We start from the raw sequence: 25,244 nt of genomic DNA on the forward strand, positions 1-25,244 counted from the left end.
TACTCCGCCCTTAAACTGGCTCTCTCAACTACTACACGCAGAGACAAAGCAACAGCGCGCGCATTAGATCCCATAGATGAGATGAATATTTACAATTAGTATTAGGGTTATAATTATATTGGAGTGCTGATTGCCGTGCTATCGTTTGCTAACGAAGCTTTCCCTCAAGTCTAAATATATTAAGGCAGTTTGTCGTGTGCGTATCATGGCTACGCACGCTTATATCGCATTCCGTTTCTCTACCACGGGTGCGCTTTAAAACCACGGCGCTGCAGTTTTTGCTTTTCTCTTCTTTCTTCTTCTCCGCCCTTAAACTGGCTCTCTCAACTACTACACGCAGAGACAAAGCAACAGCGCGCGCATTAGATCCCATAGATGAGATGAATATTTACAATTAGTATTAGGGTTATAATTATATACGAGTGCTGATTGCCGTGCTATCGTTTGCTAACGAAGCTTTCCCTCAAGTCTAAATATATTAAGGCAGTTTGTCGTGTGCGTATCATGGCTACGCACGCTTATATCGCATTCCGTTTCTCTACCACGGGTGCGCTTTAAAACCACGGCGCTGCAGTTTTTGCTTTTCTCTTCTTTCTTCTTCTCCGCCCTTAAACTGGCTCTCTTCACTGTACTACACGCAGAGACAAAGAAACAGCGCGCGCATGCGATCCCATAGATGAGATGAATATATATATATATATATATATATATATAGAGAGAGAGAGAGAAAACTATCAGTCATAGCTCTCGTAGTATAGCCCTCTGGGCCGTTTCCTTCTTTTTTCGAAAGTAGTCCTATTAGGGTTATTATAATTACACGAAGGTATTTCGCCCTCATCAGCAGCAGTCCTTGGTATAGTTATTCTGGCGGCTAGCTTCCCACGCTATGCGTGCCGCCATCGCACCTGGTTAAGCTTTTCCTAGACGCTAGAGTTAGGCTTTGTCCGCGCAACCTTGAGCGATCGGAAAGCGCGTTTCCCCCTCTTGGCCGGCGGAGAAGGGAAGCTTCGTTCCGGCCGCGAAGCTCTCCACATCTCTGTAAGGTGCCTTGGGGATGTCTCGTGCCGAAGATGCCCTCTCGGTGAGCGCATATTTCACCCCTCATCTTTTAAGAGGTTCAATACATACAAGCATTTGCCTAGCAAACCAGATTTTTTTTTTTTCAAGGGAATTTTCCACGTCTCAGTAATTTCTCTCGTCGTATTCGAGTGCTGATTGCCGTGTTATAGTTTGTTAACGAAGCTTTCCCTCAAGTCTAAATATTTTAAGGCAGTTTTCCTAGCCTCTAAAGCCGCTCGAGTTGGCTCTTCTCCTTGAGCGGCCATTTTTCCTAGAAAGTATGCCTTCCAACTACTCCGCCCTTAAACTGGCTCTCTCAACTACTACACGCAGAGACAAAGCAACAGCGCGCGCATTAGATCCCATAGATGAGATGAATATTTACAATTAGTATTAGGGTTATAATTATATTCGAGTGCTGATTGCCGTGCTATCGTTTGCTAACGAAGCTTTCCCTCAAGTCTAAATATATTAAGGCAGTTTGTCGTGTGCGTATCATGGCTACGCACGCTTATATCGCATTCCGTTTCTCTACCACGGGTGCGCTTTAAAACCACGGCGCTGCAGTTTTTGCTTTTCTCTTCTTTCTTCTTCTCCGCCCTTAAACTGGCTCTCTCAACTACTACACGCAGAGACAAAGCAACAGCGCGCGCATTAGATCCCATAGATGAGATGAATATTTACAATTAGTATTAGGGTTATAATTATATACGAGTGCTGATTGCCGTGCTATCGTTTGCTAACGAAGCTTTCCCTCAAGTCTAAATATATTAAGGCAGTTTGTCGTGTGCGTATCATGGCTACGCACGCTTATATCGCATTCCGTTTCTCTACCACGGGTGCGCTTTAAAACCACGGCGCTGCAGTTTTTGCTTTTCTCTTCTTTCTTCTTCTCCGCCCTTAAACTGGCTCTCTTCACTGTACTACACGCAGAGACAAAGAAACAGCGCGCGCATGCGATCCCATAGATGAGATGAATATATATATATATATATATATATAGAGAGAGAGAGAGAGAAAACTATCAGTCATAGCTCTCGTAGTATAGCCCTCTGGGCCGTTTCCTTCTTTTTTCGAAAGTAGTCCTATTAGGGTTATTATAATTACACGAAGGTATTTCGCCCTCATCAGCAGCAGTCCTTGGTATAGTTATTCTGGCGGCTAGCTTCCCACGCTATGCGTGCCGCCATCGCACCTGGTTAAGCTTTTCCTAGACGCTAGAGTTAGGCTTTGTCCGCGCAACCTTGAGCGATCGGAAAGCGCGTTTCCCCCTCTTGGCCGGCGGAGAAGGGAAGCTTCGTTCCGGCCGCGAAGCTCTCCACATCTCTGTAAGGTGCCTTGGGGATGTCTCGTGCCGAAGATGCCCTCTCGGTGAGCGCATATTTCACCCCTCATCTTTTAAGAGGTTCAATACATACAAGCATTTGCCTAGCAAACCAGATTTTTTTTTTTCAAGGGAATTTTCCACGTCTCAGTAATTTCTCTCGTCGTATTCGAGTGCTGATTGCCGTGTTATAGTTTGTTAACGAAGCTTTCCCTCAAGTCTAAATATTTTAAGGCAGTTTTCCTAGCCTCTAAAGCCGCTCGAGTTGGCTCTTCTCCTTGAGCGGCCATTTTTCCTAGAAAGTATGCCTTCCAACTACTCCGCCCTTAAACTGGCTCTCTCAACTACTACACGCAGAGACAAAGCAACAGCGCGCGCATTAGATCCCATAGATGAGATGAATATTTACAATTAGTATTAGGGTTATAATTATATTCGAGTGCTGATTGCCGTGCTATCGTTTGCTAACGAAGCTTTCCCTCAAGTCTAAATATATTAAGGCAGTTTGTCGTGTGCGTATCATGGCTACGCACGCTTATATCGCATTCCGTTTCTCTACCACGGGTGCGCTTTAAAACCACGGCGCTGCAGTTTTTGCTTTTCTCTTCTTTCTTCTTCTCCGCCCTTAAACTGGCTCTCTCAACTACTACACGCAGAGACAAAGCAACAGCGCGCGCATTAGATCCCATAGATGAGATGAATATTTACAATTAGTATTAGGGTTATAATTATATACGAGTGCTGATTGCCGTGCTATCGTTTGCTAACGAAGCTTTCCCTCAAGTCTAAATATATTAAGGCAGTTTGTCGTGTGCGTATCATGGCTACGCACGCTTATATCGCATTCCGTTTCTCTACCACGGGTGCGCTTTAAAACCACGGCGCTGCAGTTTTTGCTTTTCTCTTCTTTCTTCTTCTCCGCCCTTAAACTGGCTCTCTTCACTGTACTACACGCAGAGACAAAGAAACAGCGCGCGCATGCGATCCCATAGATGAGATGAATATATATATATATATATATATATATAGAGAGAGAGAGAGAAAACTATCAGTCATAGCTCTCGTAGTATAGCCCTCTGGGCCGTTTCCTTCTTTTTTCGAAAGTAGTCCTATTAGGGTTATTATAATTACACGAAGGTATTTCGCCCTCATCAGCAGCAGTCCTTGGTATAGTTATTCTGGCGGCTAGCTTCCCACGCTATGCGTGCCGCCATCGCACCTGGTTAAGCTTTTCCTAGACGCTAGAGTTAGGCTTTGTCCGCGCAACCTTGAGCGATCGGAAAGCGCGTTTCCCCCTCTTGGCCGGCGGAGAAGGGAAGCTTCGTTCCGGCCGCGAAGCTCTCCACATCTCTGTAAGGTGCCTTGGGGATGTCTCGTGCCGAAGATGCCCTCTCGGTGAGCGCATATTTCACCCCTCATCTTTTAAGAGGTTCAATACATACAAGCATTTGCCTAGCAAACCAGATTTTTTTTTTTCAAGGGAATTTTCCACGTCTCAGTAATTTCTCTCGTCGTATTCGAGTGCTGATTGCCGTGTTATAGTTTGTTAACGAAGCTTTCCCTCAAGTCTAAATATTTTAAGGCAGTTTTCCTAGCCTCTAAAGCCGCTCGAGTTGGCTCTTCTCCTTGAGCGGCCATTTTTCCTAGAAAGTATGCCTTCCAACTACTCCGCCCTTAAACTGGCTCTCTCAACTACTACACGCAGAGACAAAGCAACAGCGCGCGCATTAGATCCCATAGATGAGATGAATATTTACAATTAGTATTAGGGTTATAATTATATTCGAGTGCTGAGTGCCGTGCTATCGTTTGCTAACGAAGCTTTCCCTCAAGTCTAAATATATTAAGGCAGTTTGTCGTGTGCGTATCATGGCTACGCACGCTTATATCGCATTCCGTTTCTCTACCACGGGTGCGCTTTAAAACCACGGCGCTGCAGTTTTTGCTTTTCTCTTCTTTCTTCTTCTCCGCCCTTAAACTGGCTCTCTCAACTACTACACGCAGAGACAAAGCAACAGCGCGCGCATTAGATCCCATAGATGAGATGAATATTTACAATTAGTATTAGGGTTATAATTATATACGAGTGCTGATTGCCGTGCTATCGTTTGCTAACGAAGCTTTCCCTCAAGTCTAAATATATTAAGGCAGTTTGTCGTGTGCGTATCATGGCTACGCACGCTTATATCGCATTCCGTTTCTCTACCACGGGTGCGCTTTAAAACCACGGCGCTGCAGTTTTTGCTTTTCTCTTCTTTCTTCTTCTCCGCCCTTAAACTGGCTCTCTTCACTGTACTACACGCAGAGACAAAGAAACAGCGCGCGCATGCGATCCCATAGATGAGATGAATATATATATATATATATATATATATAGAGAGAGAGAGAGAAAACTATCAGTCATAGCTCTCGTAGTATAGCCCTCTGGGCCGTTTCCTTCTTTTTTCGAAAGTAGTCCTATTAGGGTTATTATAATTACACGAAGGTATTTCGCCCTCATCAGCAGCAGTCCTTGGTATAGTTATTCTGGCGGCTAGCTTCCCACGCTATGCGTGCCGCCATCGCACCTGGTTAAGCTTTTCCTAGACGCTAGAGTTAGGCTTTGTCCGCGCAACCTTGAGCGATCGGAAAGCGCGTTTCCCCCTCTTGGCCGGCGGAGAAGGGAAGCTTCGTTCCGGCCGCGAAGCTCTCCACATCTCTGTAAGGTGCCTTGGGGATGTCTCGTGCCGAAGATGCCCTCTCGGTGAGCGCATATTTCACCCCTCATCTTTTAAGAGGTTCAATACATACAAGCATTTGCCTAGCAAACCAGATTTTTTTTTTCAAGGGAATTTTCCACGTCTCAGTAATTTCTCTCGTCGTATTCGAGTGCTGATTGCCGTGTTATAGTTTGTTAACGAAGCTTTCCCTCAAGTCTAAATATTTTAAGGCAGTTTTCCTAGCCTCTAAAGCCGCTCGAGTTGGCTCTTCTCCTTGAGCGGCCATTTTTCCTAGAAAGTATGCCTTCCAACTACTCCGCCCTTAAACTGGCTCTCTCAACTACTACACGCAGAGACAAAGCAACAGCGCGCGCATTAGATCCCATAGATGAGATGAATATTTACAATTAGTATTAGGGTTATAATTATATTCGAGTGCTGATTGCCGTGCTATCGTTTGCTAACGAAGCTTTCCCTCAAGTCTAAATATATTAAGGCAGTTTGTCGTGTGCGTATCATGGCTACGCACGCTTATATCGCATTCCGTTTCTCTACCACGGGTGCGCTTTAAAACCACGGCGCTGCAGTTTTTGCTTTTCTCTTCTTTCTTCTTCTCCGCCCTTAAACTGGCTCTCTCAACTACTACACGCAGAGACAAAGCAACAGCGCGCGCATTAGATCCCATAGATGAGATGAATATTTACAATTAGTATTAGGGTTATAATTATATACGAGTGCTGATTGCCGTGCTATCGTTTGCTAACGAAGCTTTCCCTCAAGTCTAAATATATTAAGGCAGTTTGTCGTGTGCGTATCATGGCTACGCACGCTTATATCGCATTCCGTTTCTCTACCACGGGTGCGCTTTAAAACCACGGCGCTGCAGTTTTTGCTTTTCTCTTCTTTCTTCTTCTCCGCCCTTAAACTGGCTCTCTTCACTGTACTACACGCAGAGACAAAGAAACAGCGCGCGCATGCGATCCCATAGATGAGATGAATATATATATATATATATATATAGAGAGAGAGAGAGAGAGAAAACTATCAGTCATAGCTCTCGTAGTATAGCCCTCTGGGCCGTTTCCTTCTTTTTTCGAAAGTAGTCCTATTAGGGTTATTATAATTACACGAAGGTATTTCGCCCTCATCAGCAGCAGTCCTTGGTATAGTTATTCTGGCGGCTAGCTTCCCACGCTATGCGTGCCGCCATCGCACCTGGTTAAGCTTTTCCTAGACGCTAGAGTTAGGCTTTGTCCGCGCAACCTTGAGCGATCGGAAAGCGCGTTTCCCCCTCTTGGCCGGCGGAGAAGGGAAGCTTCGTTCCGGCCGCGAAGCTCTCCACATCTCTGTAAGGTGCCTTGGGGATGTCTCGTGCCGAAGATGCCCTCTCGGTGAGCGCATATTTCACCCCTCATCTTTTAAGAGGTTCAATACATACAAGCATTTGCCTAGCAAACCAGATTTTTTTTTTTCAAGGGAATTTTCCACGTCTCAGTAATTTCTCTCGTCGTATTCGAGTGCTGATTGCCGTGTTATAGTTTGTTAACGAAGCTTTCCCTCAAGTCTAAATATTTTAAGGCAGTTTTCCTAGCCTCTAAAGCCGCTCGAGTTGGCTCTTCTCCTTGAGCGGCCATTTTTCCTAGAAAGTATGCCTTCCAACTACTCCGCCCTTAAACTGGCTCTCTCAACTACTACACGCAGAGACAAAGCAACAGCGCGCGCATTAGATCCCATAGATGAGATGAATATTTACAATTAGTATTAGGGTTATAATTATATTCGAGTGCTGATTGCCGTGCTATCGTTTGCTAACGAAGCTTTCCCTCAAGTCTAAATATATTAAGGCAGTTTGTCGTGTGCGTATCATGGCTACGCACGCTTATATCGCATTCCGTTTCTCTACCACGGGTGCGCTTTAAAACCACGGCGCTGCAGTTTTTGCTTTTCTCTTCTTTCTTCTTCTCCGCCCTTAAACTGGCTCTCTCAACTACTACACGCAGAGACAAAGCAACAGCGCGCGCATTAGATCCCATAGATGAGATGAATATTTACAATTAGTATTAGGGTTATAATTATATACGAGTGCTGATTGCCGTGCTATCGTTTGCTAACGAAGCTTTCCCTCAAGTCTAAATATATTAAGGCAGTTTGTCGTGTGCGTATCATGGCTACGCACGCTTATATCGCATTCCGCTTCTCTACCACGGGTGCGCTTTAAAACCACGGCGCTGCAGTTTTTGCTTTTCTCTTCTTTCTTCTTCTCCGCCCTTAAACTGGCTCTCTTCACTGTACTACACGCAGAGACAAAGAAACAGCGCGCGCATGCGATCCCATAGATGAGATGAATATATATATATATATATATAGAGAGAGAGAGAGAGAGAGAAAACTATCAGTCATAGCTCTCGTAGTATAGCCCTCTGGGCCGTTTCCTTCTTTTTTCGAAAGTAGTCCTATTAGGGTTATTATAATTACACGAAGGTATTTCGCCCTCATCAGCAGCAGTCCTTGGTATAGTTATTCTGGCGGCTAGCTTCCCACGCTATGCGTGCCGCCATCGCACCTGGTTAAGCTTTTCCTAGACGCTAGAGTTAGGCTTTGTCCGCGCAACCTTGAGCGATCGGAAAGCGCGTTTCCCCCTCTTGGCCGGCGGAGAAGGGAAGCTTCGTTCCGGCCGCGAAGCTCTCCACATCTCTGTAAGGTGCCTTGGGGATGTCTCGTGCCGAAGATGCCCTCTCGGTGAGCGCATATTTCACCCCTCATCTTTTAAGAGGTTCAATACATACAAGCATTTGCCTAGCAAACCAGATTTTTTTTTTTCAAGGGAATTTTCCACGTCTCAGTAATTTCTCTCGTCGTATTCGAGTGCTGATTTCCGTGTTATAGTTTGTTAACGAAGCTTTCCCTCAAGTCTAAATATTTTAAGGCAGTTTTCCTAGCCTCTAAAGCCGCTCGAGTTGGCTCTTCTCCTTGAGCGGCCATTTTTCCTAGAAAGTATGCCTTCCAACTACTCGGAATAAACCGACTATCGCGGACAACATGAGTCTCTTTTCACGTAAGTGTGAGGCTCGGAGCAGGAGCTGTGGCGCTTGAAAGTAGCCTGGGACCTGACGAACCAACCGACTGAGCTATCTTTCTGGGCAACATCGAAGGGTCACGAGTTCAAATCACCTGTTATGTTCCTTTTTTTTTCTGCCCCTTTTTCTTTCTTTTTTTTTCTTTTTTTTCTTTCTTTTAATGTCTTTTCCTTTATTTTATCACTGTACGGGAACCCTCCTAAAAAAAAATATATATATATATTTATATAGATCTTCAAATATTTATGGCCTCACACTCACATGTGCAGGTCATAAATACCAGGTTCTCTAGCCGAGTGCCATCCATGCGGTATAACCGAGCTCAGATTGGTCCACCTTGACTGACCAAGTAGGGCACCACTGTAGGTTAAATGAGGCGTACAACTCCTGAGGGACCCGCCGTGGTTGCTCAGTGGTTATGGTGTTAGACTGCTGAGCACGAGGTCGCGGGATCGGACCCCGACCACGGCGGCCGCATTTCGATGGGGGCGAAATGCGAAAACACCCGTGTACTTAGAATTAGGTGCACGTTAAAGAACCCCAGGTGGTCGAAATTTTCGGAGTCCTCCACTACGGCGTGCATAATCAGAAAGTGGTTTTGTCACGTAAAACCCCATCAATTAATTTTTAATTTAACTCCTACGGGGACGGTAGAGTATCCGTCTCCAGTGCAAGAGGACCGTGATTCAAATCCCGGTGCCGCGCTATTCTCCACCGGAAAATACAAAAAAAAAAAAAAAAACGTGTGTTGAGAAAATTGCACAAACAGGCCTGGAGTGCGGCCTGATCCCGGTGACCAGAACCGGTAACGCACTCTCTCACCAGAGCAGGATTGGCCACCCTGGTGCAGTACTTGGCCACAACCTCCTATATGAATACAACAATCAAACCCCGGCCCTCAGTCCCCAGCAGCCGCGAAGCAACTGACCACGGCGGCGGTCAGATCTGTGACGCTGCAGAGGGTGCTAAGAATACCTGGCTCCGGACAGGCCGCCATTGGAATCTGAACCTGGCAACGTTTAACGTTAGAACGCTATCTAGTGAGGCGAGTCTAGCAGTGTTATTGGAGGAATTAGAGGGTAGTAAATGGGATATAATAGGGCTCAGTGAGGTTAGGAGGACAAAAGAAGCATATACAGTGCTAAAAAGCGGGCATGTACTGTGCTACCGGGGCTTAGCGGAGAGACGAGAACTAGGAGTCGGATTCCTGATTAATAAGGAAATAGCTGGTAACATACAGGAATTCTATAGCATTAACGAGAGGGTGGCATGTCTTGTTGTGAAACTTAATAAGAGGTACAAAATGAAGGTTGTTCAGGTCTACGCTCCTACATCTAGTCATGATGACCAGGAAGTCGAAAGCTTTTATGAAGACGTAGAATCGGCGATGGGTAAAGTCAAAACAAAATACACTATACTGATGGGCGACTTCAATGCCAGGGTAGGCAAGAAGCAGGCTGGAGACAAGTCAGTGGGGGAATATGGCATAGGCTCTAGGAATAGCAGAGGAGAATTATTAGTAGAGTTTGCAGAACAGAATAATATGCGTATAATGAATACCTTTTTCCGCAAGCGGGTTAGCCGAAAGTGGACGTGGAGGAGCCCGAATGGTGAGACTAGAAATGAAATCGACTTCATACTCTGCGCGAACCCTGGCATCATTCAAGATGTAGACGTGCTCGGCAAGGTACGCTGCAGTGACCACAGGATGGTAAGAACCCGAATTAGCCTAGACTTGAGGAGGGAACGAAAGAAACTGGTACACAAGAAGCCAATCAATGAGTTAGCGGTAAGAGGGAAACTAGAGGAATTCCGGATCAAACTACAGAACAGGTATTCGGCTTTAACTTAGGAAGAGGACCTTAGTGTTGAAGCAATGAACGACAATCTCATGGGCATCATTAAGGAGTGCGCAATAGAAGTCGGTGGTAACGCCGTTAGACAGGAAACCAGTAAGCTATCGCAGGAGACGAAAGATCTGATCAAGAAACGCCAATGTATGAAAGCCTCTAATCCTACAGCTAGAATAGAACTGGCAGAACTGTCTAAGTTAATCAACAAGCGTAAGACAGCGGACATCAGGAACTATAATATGGATAGAATTGAACAGGCTCTCAGGAACGGAGGAAGCCTAAAAACAGTGAAGAAGAAACTAGGAATAGGCAAGAACCAGATGTGTGCGTTAAGAGACAAAGCCGGCAATATCGTTACTAATATGGACGAGATAGTTCAAGTGGCTGAGGAGTTCTATAGAGATTTATACAGTACCAGTGGCACCCACGACGATAGTGGAAGAGAGAATAGCCTAGAGGAATTCGAAATCCCACAGGTAACGCCAGAAGAAGTAAAGAAAGCCTTAGGAGCTATGCAAAAGGGGAAGGCAGCTGGGGAGGATCAGGTAACAGCAGATTTGTTGAAGGATGGTGGTCAGATTGTTCTAGAGAAACTGGCCACCCTGTATACGCAATGCCTCATAACCTCGAGCGTACCGGAATCTTGGAAGAACGCTAACATAATCCTAATCCATAAGAAAGGGGACGCCAAAGACTTGAAAAATTATAGACCGATCAGCTTACTGTCCGTTGCCTACAAAGTATTTACTAAGGTAATCGCAAATAGAATCAGGAACACCTTAGACTTCTGTCAGCCAAAGGACCAGGCAGGATTCTGTAAAGGCTACTCAACAATAGACCATATTCACACTATCAATCAAGTGATAGAGAAATGTGCAGAATATAACCAACCCTTATATATAGCTTTCATTGATTACGAGAAAGCGTTTGATTCAGTCGAAACCTCAGCAGTCATGGAGGCATTACGGAATCAGGGTGTAGATGAGCCATATGTAAAAATACTGGAAGATATCTATAGCGGCTCCACAGCCACCGTAGTCCTCCACAAAGAAAGCAACAAAATCCCTATAAAGAAAGGCGTCAGACAGGGAGATACGATATCTCCAATGCTATTCACAGCATGTTTACAGGAGGTATTCAGAGGCCTGGAGTGGGAAGAATTGGGGATAAAAGTCGATGGAGAATACCTTAGCAACTTGCGATTCGCTGATGATATTGCCTTGCTTAGTAACTCAGGAGACCAATTGCAATGCATGCTCACTGACCAGGAGAGGCAAAGCAGAAGGGTGGGTCTGAAAATTAATCTGCAGAAAACTAAAGTACTGTTTAACAGTCTCGGAAGAGAACAGCAGTTTACGATAGGTAGCGAAACACTGGAAGTGGTAAGGGAATACATCTACTTAGGGCAGGTAGTGACCACGGATCCGGATCATGAGACTGAAATAACCAGAAGAATAAGAATGGGTTGGGGTGCGTTTGGCAGGCATTCTCAAATCATGAACAGTAGGTTGCCACTATCCCTCAAAAGGAAAGTGTACAACAGCTGTGTGTTACCAGTACTCACATATGGGGCAGAAACCTGGAGGCTTACGAAAAGGGTTCTGCTGAAATTGAGAACGACGCAACGAGCTATGGAAAGAAGAATGATGGGTGTAACGTTAAGGGATAAGAAAAGAGCAGATTGGGTGAGGCAACAAACGCGGGTAAACGACATCTTAGTTGAAATCAAGAAAAAGAAATGGGCATGGGCCGGACATGTAATGAGGAGGGAAGATAACCGATGGTCACTAAGAGCTACGGACTGGATTCCAAGAGAAGGGAAGCGTAGCAGGGGGCGGCAGAGAGTTAGGTGGGCAGATGACATTAAGACGTTTGCAGGGACAACATGGCCACAATTAGTACATGACCGGGGTAGTTGGAGAAGTATGGGAGAGGCCTTTGCCCTGCAGTGGGCGTAACTAGGCTGATGATGATGATGACAGCCAACGCTATTCCTTTGGATTTTATTCCGTTTTTCTACATATTTCAATTTCTTTGTAGAGATTACTGAGGCGCAGTTAGATCGCACGCGAGACGTTGCGCGGACAAGGAACGCAGGAATAACGCAGGCTTCGGGAAGGTAGAGCGAGGGCGACGTGGGCGTCGCGGCGAACCCCTCCCGCAGCACCTGGCGCGGTAGCCAGCCCTGCTATCTTTCTGTTTTCGCTGTTCTATTCCACCAGCCCTGCTCCATCGAGGCACGCACATGACGTGACGTCGCAGCCAGTAACATTTTATGCGCCGTTTTGCTGCCACAGACGTCGGCTTTATCGCTCAATGGGCCATTCGATGTTTTGGTACCAAGAATACCCGACAATAGTTGCACGTACGGTGTTACCTAAGCAGTTTCCTGAGATAATTCACCGTAGTATCGGCGGCATTAGGCGGAGACGTGTAGGTGGAGTGTTGAGCGAGAGGCATTTTAGGTAGGGCCGGCATTCCTTACTCCAATGTTGGTAGTGGATCTGGGTTCTTCAACATGACGATGGTAATGATCACAGTGATGATGACCACGGTGTGTAGCGCATACTCACGGACATGCTGTATCCGAACTTGTGTCTCAAAGTTGTGCTTATAGGCTCGATGACCTTGTTGAATATTCTGGCAGCGGACACGCGCTCCCCGTTGCAGGTGACAATGCCGGGTCTGACGAGTGTGTGTGTCTTCACAATCACGAACTGCACCAGGGTCGCCGTGTAACTGAGGTGGTATAACTGTATCCGGCTCTCGTCCGGTGGTACGCTGATCATGAGTGATATGTTGGCGCGGTGCATCTTCTCGATGATCTGCAAGAAGTCCCTTGCGGAACCACGGACACTACATCCGCCGCCCGGGTAGTTCCAGTCGATGTGTATGCCCTGTTGGTAGCAATACCGGTTGTATTTTTCAGTGGTGATTACTTTATAGCGTGCAGTGTGCAGTATTGCAAACGGCTTCAAAGTGCGGCTATAGTGCTTCCACGAAGGGTAGCGCCGGAGTTCCTACTTATTTTCGTACACTTTCCGGTGTCTATACCGCCCAATGTCGTGAGGTTTTTACAGCAGTTGTGCGCAAGACAGCAACTATCCACTTTCATGACAACTGTCCTGTTCGTTCTTTTATACCGGAAGGCCTACAATGCCATGCGTCTGTTACGACTGCAGCGTTTAGTATAGTTTCGTGCGCTTAGCGCTTTACCTGCAGTATTACTTCCATTAAAGAGAAGGGCGCACTAACGTAGCGATAACACAAAACACACTACGCTATCTATAGGGTGTCCAAGCTAAGGTTAGCCAAGCTGCTGAGCAAAAACAAAATTATTTTAAGAAAAACGGTGAACGGTACGATTTCAAGAGCCACTGTGTTCGGTCGGCAGACCTCTGACGACCGAACCCTATAGGATTTGTAATTGCATCGGGCACCTTGTTTCTTGAATATGTTTTATCTTTCGTTGAAGTTTTTGGCAAACGGTAGCTGGGACCCACTGTATAAGCGACTCGGCTGCCCAGTAAGAAAATATGTTGCAACAGAACAGCTTGCTGGCCTAGTTGGTGCTTGCTAAAAGACATTGTTTTTGCCGCAATTGTACACTCACAAAAGGAAGACACATAAAGACTGGGTCGTCAAACTGGGTCGACTCTGTTCGGAAACCACACGCGAGGAGACCGGCTTGCAAGGCTGTGGCAAGAAGCATAGCATGTCCTACGGGAGATGCGCTACAGGCGTGGTGTATGAAATTCCCCTTGAGTGCGGCAAGTCCTATATAGGAGACTGGACGCTGCATAAATGAACGAGCCAGGGAACACGAACTAAATCTAATGAAAGATGGCGTGGCACATTTGCCTGCGCACTGCAAGGCCTGCATGTGCAAACCACGGTTTTCTGAGATTAGGATTCTTGGCAGAAGTAGATTTGAAACAGCACGTTAGCTGATGGAAGCCTACTATATAAAAGAGAAAGGTACAAATTGCATTAGTGATACATCTATCGTGCTCTATAAATCGGAAACTAGATTGTTTGGCCGCTGAGTTACGTAGATTTGTCAACAGCCAGCGCATGGCTGTATGTATATATATATTCTTGGGTCACAGCTCAAAATAAATCAGTTGGAAGTGCCGCCCGTGTTGTCTTTATGCGTCTTCCTTTTGTGAGTGTTCAATTGCGGTAAAAAACATGTCTTTTACCAGTAACGAAAAGGGGTCAAAAATAAACAAGCAGACTGTCACACTTTATCAAAAAAGAGAACAGTTGCAAAACTTGAGGCAGACCAATAGGAGGACGCCTGTAAAAGACTACAACAGGAATCGGCAAAAAAGAAGAACTCTAAACACGTGACAGAAGTGATGTAAACAACAAGATCGCGAAACAAAAACAAAAATGCATAGCATGAACAGGCAAGCACAGTGAATCACATGCATGGGAGTAGGGATACCTATTCTCTTTGTTGAAAGAAAGTGGAAGATGACGCATGACGATCACCAGAAGTGATGTACACCTAACACATTTCGTGTGTCCGCTGCTCATGGTACTTCTTCACTACACGTACAGTGGTCAGCGATTGAAACGGGACACGCGGAGCACGTGCCCGCCGGTACACTTTTCCGTAACTAGTGGGCACTGAAGACACCGAACTAGTGCATTTCTTGTATCACACGTAAGCAAAGCCCTTTGTGATACACTATGACTGCATTCTGCATCACCCCCCCCCCCCCACCCCCCCAGCCAGCTCAATCACCAAGCGCCCACCGGTGGCGCAAAATATTCGAGGACGTTCAAGCTTCGCCTTTAAGAGCGAAACGCGATAGCATTCGAAGATCACTGACTGCTTCTCATATTTCCCGACGACTGCAGCTTGCGTAACCGTAATGTTTACCGGGAAACGCTACGCCGAGCGCTATACACGAATGCGAGCTTTCGGGTAGAAACGCGGCGTCTTGCGTGGGTCGATCCCGGAGGTGGCGAAAAGCCGCGCAAAGAAAATTTACATAATTTTCAGTCTTCTGTTACTGTTTCGCACTTTTACTATTTTATTCGGAGAAGATTTAACATAAAAGGAGCGCGCTGTCGGTGTTGTGTTTTATGACGTTTGTTTGTGGGCTGACATTCTGGAAAGTCCGAGTAAAAACTTGGCCAAGAATGTAAGACAAGGTATGAGCAACTGTAGCGATAGAATGGTATGGAAATGGAACCTGCATATACTGCATGTCATATAGCAAGGCGTGGCATATACATGTACCTAAACATATACGGGAATTTTCGGTCACGGGAACGCCAACACCGGATTTTCTGCAAAACGGGGCCCTTAACGCTATCTGGTTAAATGTGCCGGCTGCCTTGCGGTTCGCGTATCACGTTTGAATCGCTAAGCACTAAATCATCAAACACTGGCGAACAACCACATGTACCAGAATGGATACCGAAGTTGCTACTTTTTTCTCCTTTTTTATAAACTGCCATGCTAGCGCAATGTGTGAGTTGCTCTAACGCAAGATGATTTTAATAAAACCCACCGCAAACTTTTTTTTATTTTCTTTTCTGAGCGCCAAAATTAAAGTTTAAGCACTTTGGGAAGCCTTATCGCAAGATGTCAGTTCTCGAACATCTTAGTGCTCATCTTCAAGGTAATTTTCACTGATTTCTTAATTGCGTTTCAGGATTTCTGAAGCGCGGTTGAAAGGGAGAACATATTCCAGTTGCTTGCGTTGTGGAAACATGGCGACCGCTGAGACGGTTCAAAACGTGTGAACCATCATTTCACCATTCCTTTCTTGCACCATGCTTCCGCCACACTTTACTGTAGTTTACGCTTCGAGTTAAGCCGGCGGGAAAAATGTCACGTACCGCATTATCTCTGTAGATCTGCCCTTTGACGTTCTTCACGAAACGATCTTGCGTGGCGGAATCTTCGGCGACCAAGGACAAGTTCCGGCTGTCCTCTCGTCGTCCGCCAATGGTATAATACACGCTCATTTCCACGTTATCGTGCATGATTTGCTTCTTTTCCCGGGCGGTCCGGAAATTACGGCGATAGCGGTCGCCACTTATGGGCCGCCAGATGATGTGGACGTTATGAGCATCGACCGCGTATCCGGTGAGCACCAGCGACGAGCAGAAAGGCGTCGGCAGCAGTGAAATAAGGTAGGGCGCCTTGGACCTCCCGTACCTGCGCCAGACGGCGCCTGGTTGATCGCGAAACGCGTTTGTATTGTTTCTTCATCCACTTATGTGTTTAGTTGCTGATACTGCAGGCCTATTCAGGGGACCATGACGAAGTGGGTTAAACAATGAGGGCATGAATTCACGTATATTCCATCGCTTCTATGCACTTCAACAACAAATCAAAGGTGGCAAAGTCCCAAGCAGTACGATACATATTGTTCGAATAAAAATGGCCTCTAAAAGATCATCAGTATCGTTTTACTGTAGTCAGTCCTGTTCGAGTGCTTAAAAGGGGTCGTGCAAATACTGGGGGAGGAGACAATTTCGATATATTAGAGAGGAAATATAAAATGTGCTGTTAAAACCACGTTGCGCATTCTAAGTAGTTCATGATTCGCGCTTTCCATTATACCATAACAGGCAATTTGATCGAGCTAGTTCGTACGAAGCTATGGGGTAATAACGCAAAATTAACGCGGACACAAACCAAACTTGCATTTCTAAAAGTTTATTCAATAATGTCAATTCTATTTTTCATTGAGAATTGCGAGACTACGAGACAGACTTGCAAGTTTATGAGGTTGAGACTTGCAAAGCCATTCTCGAAGGGGGAAATCTCGCATCAGTTTATCTAGCTTCAGGGCACATGACTATTTCACGCTGAAATCGGTGAGAAGCTAGCTCGTAGTACGAAAAAAACAAAATTGAATACATTAGTAATGTCACTACAATGCTTTTTCCGCGCATATCTCAAACGGAACCGTGACAAGGCTGTAATTACGACTGACATCTCCTTCTTTGCAAGCTCTCTTAATTGAACTACATTGGACATCATATTTACTACTGCCTTCAATGCCAACCATTTGGCAGCTTAGTTCTTGTAGAAGTATTCCGCGTAACGGAACTCGGGAATCATTGCAGTTTGTGTAAGGAACGTTGCGCTGGTCACGTTCTGACTGTTCCGGTCAAAGCAACGTGAGCTTTAATTCCTCACAATGTATGCTATATTACTTGTTTCTGTGTCATCTAACTCCCCATGCTACAGAGTGCGCACAAATGCCAGGTTACATCGACGCACTGTAAAATGATGTAATACACCAGCCACGAATTTAATATACTCGCGACAGTCTCCACAAATTTTAGCTGTGCTAGCGCGTTACATGAAAGAAAATGAGGCAGTGAGTACTCACTGTGTGTCCAGGTGGCACAAAACGTGGCGAAGCGCTATTCGTTTGCTTCCCCCTATGCTGAAAACCGGCGTCGTTGGCAGTTGCCCACTGTACCCGGTGCCAGGATCAGGCTCTACCTCTTGCCTGCAGAACTCCTCCTGGCTCATTCGGCTGGGCTGCTCGTACTCCACGGGTTTGACGGACATGGGGTCCGGCGGGCGCTGCGTATACGTTTACCGATGGTTTCATTAACATGCTGGTCTACGCTATGCTTGAGAAGTGCGGCACCATACTGCTCGCTTTTATTCATGCTCCGGTAAAAACAAAAATACAGCATATGCAACGCACCTTTAACCTATGCTATGCGAAGCTTTGTGGAAGTGGCTCAAATAAATGCGGTGAGCAACGTGATCCATGCAACTCCACGTGAACCCGGAGGCGCCCAGCTGAGCCTATCCGGTGACATGTTATTTGTCCCATGAATGTCTGTAGTGCTTTCTCTCTCCTCAACACAGCTTTTTGGTATATCCCAAGACAGATAGAAAATTTAAATTGGAGTTTCGCGTTCACAAACTACTACATGATTATGATGCAAGCAGCAGTGGGAGACTGGGAATAATATTTCGGCCACCCAGCGCTCTTTAACGTGATCCTAAATCTTAGTACACAAGCATTCTTGAATTCCACCTGCTGGAGATTCATATAAAAGAAGAAAAAAAAATATTTCTTAACGCTCCTGGCACATGCCCTGCTTCTTCTTCTTCACTGTTCTAATAGATACCGAACGTGTAGTAGACGGGTCTACGACTTCTGTATTTCCGAAAAGTATGGTGCCCGAAACCCGACTTCCAACGACGAGACCTGACCTGGGCTTTCAAGAAGCTGCCCTCACGAAGGATGTCCACTGAAGTCCAGAACCGGCATCCTCTTCCACTACTATCCGACCCTGGGACAGCAACTAGGCCTCCGCGCTCCCTGCCGCTACCGCCGCGAGCATGGATCGCCAAAAGAGGAAGCGGAGTGCACTGCGGGCTGGGATAACGAAAGTCAACAACGACCTCACCTTGCTGATCTCATCTGCCACAATACTGTTGGTGAGCTGCAAGACAACCTAAACGTTATACTAACGAAAGAGGCAGCTCTACGGGGATTAGATAACACAATTCAGCAATTGCTAGAGGACGCGCAATTTGAATCGGCACTCGAAAGCGTGGACAGCTACCAAATACCGATATGGTTGGCGAACTCTAACGTTCAGACGCATACAAGAAATGCAGAAGTCCGTAAGCGATACTCGAGCGCCTGTGCCAAGCACTGAACGCGAAACTCGTGGACAGAACAAACAATTCCAAGCTACTGTCAAACTGCCGAAACTGTAGATCACCAAATTCTATGGGAGCGTTCAAAGCTGGTGTTCGTTTTGGGATCACTACGAGTGTTGTGTGCACAAAAATGAGCACCTGTCAAACGTTCACAAATTTAGGTCTTCGAAGAGCTACCTTCCGAAGAGCTTCCAGAAAGGGGAAGCATTGGGGGAAGACAATCCCATGTTTAAGAAGTCATTATCGTTTACTTGCATGCTCATGAGACCAGTTCATTAGAACCGCTCGTGCCTCTCGAAGCGAAAGCAAGGAGCAATTAGGGCCTTTAAGGGGACAGGGTAGGTCCTATTCTTGCCATGCATTTTAGGCTATGTTCGTGACCCTTTTTCTCGTGATCTGCTGGGGCTAGAACATTAAACTTGGTGGCATTGTAATCAGCAATGTTAGGCAGTGTTACTGAACCAGGATTATTTCTTTTTAAAGATTAGTTTTTTTGTTTTCATTTTTTTACTGGACCCACTAAATTTTAGAGCCAAAATCTGCAGTAAATAGCCTGTAAACAAAAATCCCCTAAGGGGATATCTATAATCCTGGTTCAGTAGACTTTCTGTAATGTTAGCTCAGTATCTGGAAAATATTTTCTCCATAGCTCTTGTAGTTTCTGAAAAAAAAGGGTCAAATGCAGCAAAATTTGGTGTTTTGAGATAATTGGCTTTGAAGTGGAAGAAAGAGCTTTACTGCAATATAGGACTATAGAAACAAATTCTGGCGCATTTTTTTCAATGGCCACCAGCCTGGTAGTCCCCTCCATCGTCAACACTTCTTTTCTGTGCTAGCTGCCTTGTTTTCCGGGCCTCCTTAGTTACCAGTGGTGTAGCCCTCTCTGCAAAGTACAGTCGCCGCCTGTCAACTTCGCGCAACCACTGGACTGTGAACCATCCTGGAGAAACTCCGAATGACCTCAAAATGTCGGATCGAGCAATGCTGCGGTCATTAAAAGTTAGCACAGCATCCATTGTTGATATTTTCAGCGTCTTGAGGCCAAGAAAGACATTCTTCGGAGCGCGCTCCCATACAACGTTGTTGAACGCCTCATTCGCGTTCTGAGTTTTTCCATGGAGACATTTCTGGAGAAGCTCAGGCTTTGAGAGCTGCTGAAACACCGGCGTTCCGCTTCGAGCGTTCCGCCGAGCGCGAAAGCTTCGATGCAGACGCTCACGTGGTGGCCGCGGCGCCCACTGCTGGATTGTGTTGCGGAGAATTGGCGTCATTGGAGGTCGACTTATGCCGGTTTCCGTGGAAGATACGTTTTCTGAAGCACTTCTTTGGCTTCGTCATTGCATTACCGCTAAATAACCAGCACCAAAGTATAAATAAATTCGATTGTCCGCGAAAACACGCCAAAGCACGAGCAAAACGCCGCGCGTTGCGAGTAATCCAGCTGCGTCTTAGGATTCGTTTGGCTAAATAAAATATGCTAGCTAGGTTTCACTGTTGCCAGATGAGTGACAGCCATTCCGCTAAGCGTGACGAAAAATAGGCGGTGAAAAAAAATTTTTTTTTTCAGTTTAGGAGAGGCAAAGATCCCGAGCATGTGTCAAAGGGGGCGTGGCTGGATGCCGCCTAGGTTTCGAAAAATGTTGATTTTGAGGTAAATATTTCGCGTACGCGCAAATGAAACACTGGGTCATGTTAAGGAAAGAATAGAGATTTTAAATTACACAAAAACAAAAAATCGATTTTTTTCGGAAAATTTGCCTACCCTGTTCCCTTAACTGTGTACACCTTGGTGCACACTTTACGTCTTAGAAGCCGGAGAGTCACTTGGAATTGAAAATTATTTTCAAAATGTAAAATTGTGGTTTCTCCTGGTGTGAAATAGTCATATGATAGCCTCTGGCAGCTATTTGATATATTTATTAGGGTGACTCAATCTACTTGCCAACGAAGTATGCTAGTGGAGGGAGAGATGTGTTCAATGCAAAGAACTGAGAGCATCTGAGTAGAACACTTGCTCATCGATTGGCGGATGTGAACATATAGCGTTAAGCAAAAGCCCCTTAGTTCCATGGCTTCCGTAGACATTTTTTATAAGAGAAAATAACATTAAAGCATTTTGGCACATGGTAAATTTCCTGACTTAAGATAGAGTGCACAGTGAGGCGATGTATTAACCTTCCCAGACACATATGTACTTGTTTTGAGACGATGGTTCTGTGAAGTTCGATATTTCTTACTTTAGCACATCCTAAACACTTCAGCAGGAAAACAGCTTTGGTTTCAGGTAGTTGCTTCACTGTGCAAGTATATGCAAAGTCGCATGCAAAATCCACCTGCATGAAAGGGATATGTGAAACAGGATGGTGCCTTCCTCAATTTATGATTTGCTTCTTTGTTTGCCTTTTTCGTGCACTTCCCTGCCTGGACTTATGCTTATGCCGCCTTTGATGCATCATATTCATCACATCTTATTTTTGCTTCACATCTGAAGTCATGCTATACTTTAGTTGTATTGCATTTTCAACGAGCCACAATAATTGATCACGTAATTATGCAAGCTGCACCTCAGAAGTATAGCATTCTTACCGTAATGGGAATGAAAAGTTACCATATATGGCAAGAAATTTGATGCGCAGGATTTTAATGCCAATGCTCCTAGCAGTTTTATGCTCATCTGCTACACACTACATAATATTGTAAATTTAATTTTATTTATTTATGAGAAGTGTAACGGATGAATCCCAACAGCACCAGGAAACTACTTTCGCGAAAAGGCCAACCGAAGAGGAAATATGATACGCCTCTGTACCGCTTTGAGAACGGGCAGGATATTGCTGCAGAACTACGACAAGACACACTTAGAAAGAGTGGGGTGTAGCCCATATATGAATAACATGATGTGAAATATAAGCAAAGCTATCTAGACCTGCGGCCTCACATGAGAACATACAATTCTAAATGCACTGTACTCTCGGTCAAGAACATCCATACGCTGTACAGGACGTTATCAAATGAGCTGCTGTGTTATAATATGGCACACAAAAAACGTTCCTTGCACAATTTATCTACATTACCAGCCCCATGCTTAGCAGCTCATCTCGTAACCTCTGCCACATAAATGCACGCGTTTTGTGATAGAAATGTGTTTGCTGGTCAGTTATGTGGCGCATATTTCTCTTCGATCATAGTGTCAATACTCTGACTTTGCACACGTTTCTTCTATGTTTAGCTTTCCATAGTATACTTTATTTTTGAAAAGAAGGAGCCAAGTGAAATTAACGAATATTGCTACACTGTAATTCTGATGAAACATTAGAGAACATACTTATGTTTTATCAGAAGATGTGTTCTAAGTTCATGGGCATCATTGTAATCTGATTTTATGTGTTTGTCATTATGTTTTTGCAATTATTGTTCAGTTTGTCTTGCGACCGATCAATAAAGGTTTTGACCTTTCAAGAGAGGAAATGTTTCATTTGAGTAACTCGGCGACTACAGATTACATCCCATTCAAGCATAAGTGCAGGAGCTGTTTATGAAGGAAGGAAATATTCCCCACATGTAAGTATTGCGATTCTAACGTGACCATGAATCTACACCGTGCTTTCACACTATTGGGAAGAGTACTCGCACTCTGTTTTGAAGGAGTAGAAGCACTCTGTTTGGGGGAGTAGAAGCACTCCGCTTGGTGGAGTAGAAGTACTTGGTTGGGAGGAGTAGAAGCACTCGGTCTGGGGGAGTACTATTACCCCTTTGGAGAGATAGTATTAGCACTTTGCGGAAGAATACTAGCACTCCCTCGCGATGAAGTTACGAAACACTGTCAGAAGGAGTTAGCCTGCTCTCTCTCAAAGAGGGTCGATCTACTCTCGAAAAGAATGAAATATGGGACAAGTAGATGCTCCCTCGAAGATAGTGCCCGCAACTCTCTTTGTTTTTAGAGTGTAGAAACAGTTTAGTTGGACTTCGCAGGGTTCTATCGAAAGTTTTGAAGCTGTCAGAAAAACACGCACCAACAATGTGACGAACGTCGTTGTGCAAATCTGCAGTCTTGATGAAGACACTTCAAAACACCTCGAAGTGTTATGGAATGCGGATCCCATGAGAATACTACCATAAAAAGATACGACAACGTCAGGTACAGTTATCCAAGAATATAACTGTGAAGAAAATTGACAGAAGTGATCAGTTTCGCTTCCCTTGGAAGGATAACGCTGATGAACTAGACAGCAATATAGAGGAAGGAAAGGACCGGTTTGTTAAGCTGACACGAAGACTTCTCAAGAACAAAGAGTTGTTGACGCGATATGACAAATCAATACGACAATATGAATTTGAAGGATTGGTTTGGATCAGAGAACAAACGGGTATAGCCGATATTCTAATTGACATTAAGAGAAAAAAATTGAGCTGGGCATGTCATGCAATGCGCAGGTTAGATAACCGTTGGACCATTAGGGTTACAGAATAGGTGAAAGGCAGTCGAGGACGGCAGAAGACTAGGTGAGCGATGAAATTAGGAAATTCGCGGGCGCTAGTTGGAATCCGTTGGCGCATGAGTGGTAACAGGAGATCGGAGGGAGAGGCCTTCGTCCTGCAGTGGACATAAAATAGGCTGATGATGATGATGATGATCAAGTAGAATAAGAAGAAGACTGCGGAACGAGTACCCATTAAGGAAGGTACCGGACGTGTTTACTATTTACCACACAGGGCAGCTATCAACAACAAAAGAGAAACAAAAAAAACACGTATTGTTTGACGCCTCTTCGTGCAGGCCTGATAGAATGTCTTTAAACAATTTTTTTCATGCAGAACCAAATCTGAATCCATCGGTGATCCAACTTATTTTAATGCGCCAAGCCTACAACACTGCAGTTACGGCTGACATTGAGAAGGCTTCCTTTTCGGAAATTCACCTCGCTGATTTTTACCGCATTGCACTTCGGTATTTTTGGCACGAAAGCCCCTAGAAGCAAGGAGAAGAATTGCCAAGACAAGCCATGTGGAAGATGAATCGTGTACCTTTCGGAGCTGCATCAAGTCCGTTTCTTCTAAGTGGCACACTTCATCACCGCTTTGAGAATACAAAGGGAGAAGATCAAGAGATGACGAGTCGACGAACAGCACCGTTTTCTGTCAACGACTTTGTGGCAGGAGCAAAAACGACGGAGACATCTTTGTTGCTCTATAATAATGCAGCTAGTCATCAATGAAGAGGGAGTGCATCTGCGTAAATGGACAACAAATTCCACAATTAGGCAACATCTCAGTGAAGAAGGAGAAACAGACGTTAACGACGATATTCAGTTAACGGTTTCTAAATCCAAGAAAATACTAAGAGTTCTCTGGTTACCGGAAGATGATAACTATATAGGGATTTGACACCTCCGAAATTATGCAACTGGTGTCATCCCTCGCAACAACAAAAACGTATGTATTAAATACAGGAGCTCAAATTTACGACCCACACGGCTTTCTTTCTCCGTTCACAGTGATAGCCAAATTAATTTTGTAACAGTTGTGGAAGAAAAAGCTGCATTAGGACGACCATCTTCCAGTTGAAATTTGTGACTCTTGGGCAAGATGGTGCAAGGATCTTCGTCTATTGAACATGATACGTATTCCACGTGTAATCGCTACTGCAGAACCGGTTTGCCGACCAACCTTCGATGTTTTACTTTTTTTCAGATACAAGCACATTGGCATGCGGAGCTGCGATTTATCCATGAACAGAGGCATAAAATTCAGAAGTAACAACAAGACTGGTGATTGCGAAATCAAGAGTGGCACCACTGAAAGAGTTAAGGCTTCCGCGATATGAGCTGTTGGGAGCTCTGACGGCAGCACGAGTCATGCAGACTGAACACATATGCACATCGACAGACTAGGAAACGCACTTCTAGTCTGACTCAATAGCCGTTCTTGGGTGGATAAACTCAGATTTTGCTAAATGGAAGCCCTTCGTATCGAACAGGGTAAAATAAATACAAGACCTGAGTTTACCGGGTCAGTGGCGATAATGTCCATCAGAACACAACCCCGCAAATTCACTAGCACGTGGCTTAATACTTAACTTTGGTGGATTGGACCCGAGTGGCTCATTAAGAAAGTCTTGTTATGGCCAACGGAAGTGTTCAAGGCTCGTGAGAAAACGAGATGAAACGAAAATGTTGCTGGTGACAACCAAGAACACATGTTTGCTCGACCTTTCCCGCACTAGCAATCTTGATAAAAGTATGATCATCACTGCTTGGATATTCCTCTCCGTTGAAAACGTGAGGAATCCGGGCGTAAGGATAAGAGGGCCACTGTTAACGATTGAGAAAGAAAAAGCAGAGAAATTTTGAATCTCTAAGATACAAGAAATTGCGTTTGGTGAAGGTTTGCGTCCAATACTACCCTAATGAAATTTTCTCCTTACAAGCTGAAGAAAATTTGGTGAGAGTGAGAGAAAGACTTCAGAAATCGTAATTCACGAACAACGAAAAGCATCCAACTGCTTTCCGGCAGAGCAAGAATTCACCAACAAGTCATGATGACGATGATTGAAGTTTATTGGCG

General features: G+C 45.0%; 1 protein-coding gene across 1 annotated transcript in view; it reads right to left on the reverse strand.

Moving 5' to 3' along the window:
- LOC126524469 (uncharacterized) overlaps positions 1-25,244 on the reverse strand; it is an 83,819-nt gene that overhangs the window by 24,332 nt on the left and 34,243 nt on the right. Inside the window, exons 5-7 of the mRNA XM_055067326.2 lie at positions 17,380-17,579; positions 15,872-16,193; positions 12,586-12,909 (exon numbers count right to left, since the gene is read on the reverse strand). Coding sequence (XP_054923301.1) covers positions 12,586-12,909; positions 15,872-16,193; positions 17,380-17,579 — 846 coding nt within the window. The remainder of the gene's footprint in view (positions 1-12,585; positions 12,910-15,871; positions 16,194-17,379; positions 17,580-25,244) is intronic.

This window comes from Dermacentor andersoni, chromosome 3, assembly GCF_023375885.2.
Source record: "Dermacentor andersoni chromosome 3, qqDerAnde1_hic_scaffold, whole genome shotgun sequence".
Classification (NCBI taxonomy): Eukaryota; Metazoa; Arthropoda; class Arachnida; order Ixodida; family Ixodidae; genus Dermacentor; species Dermacentor andersoni.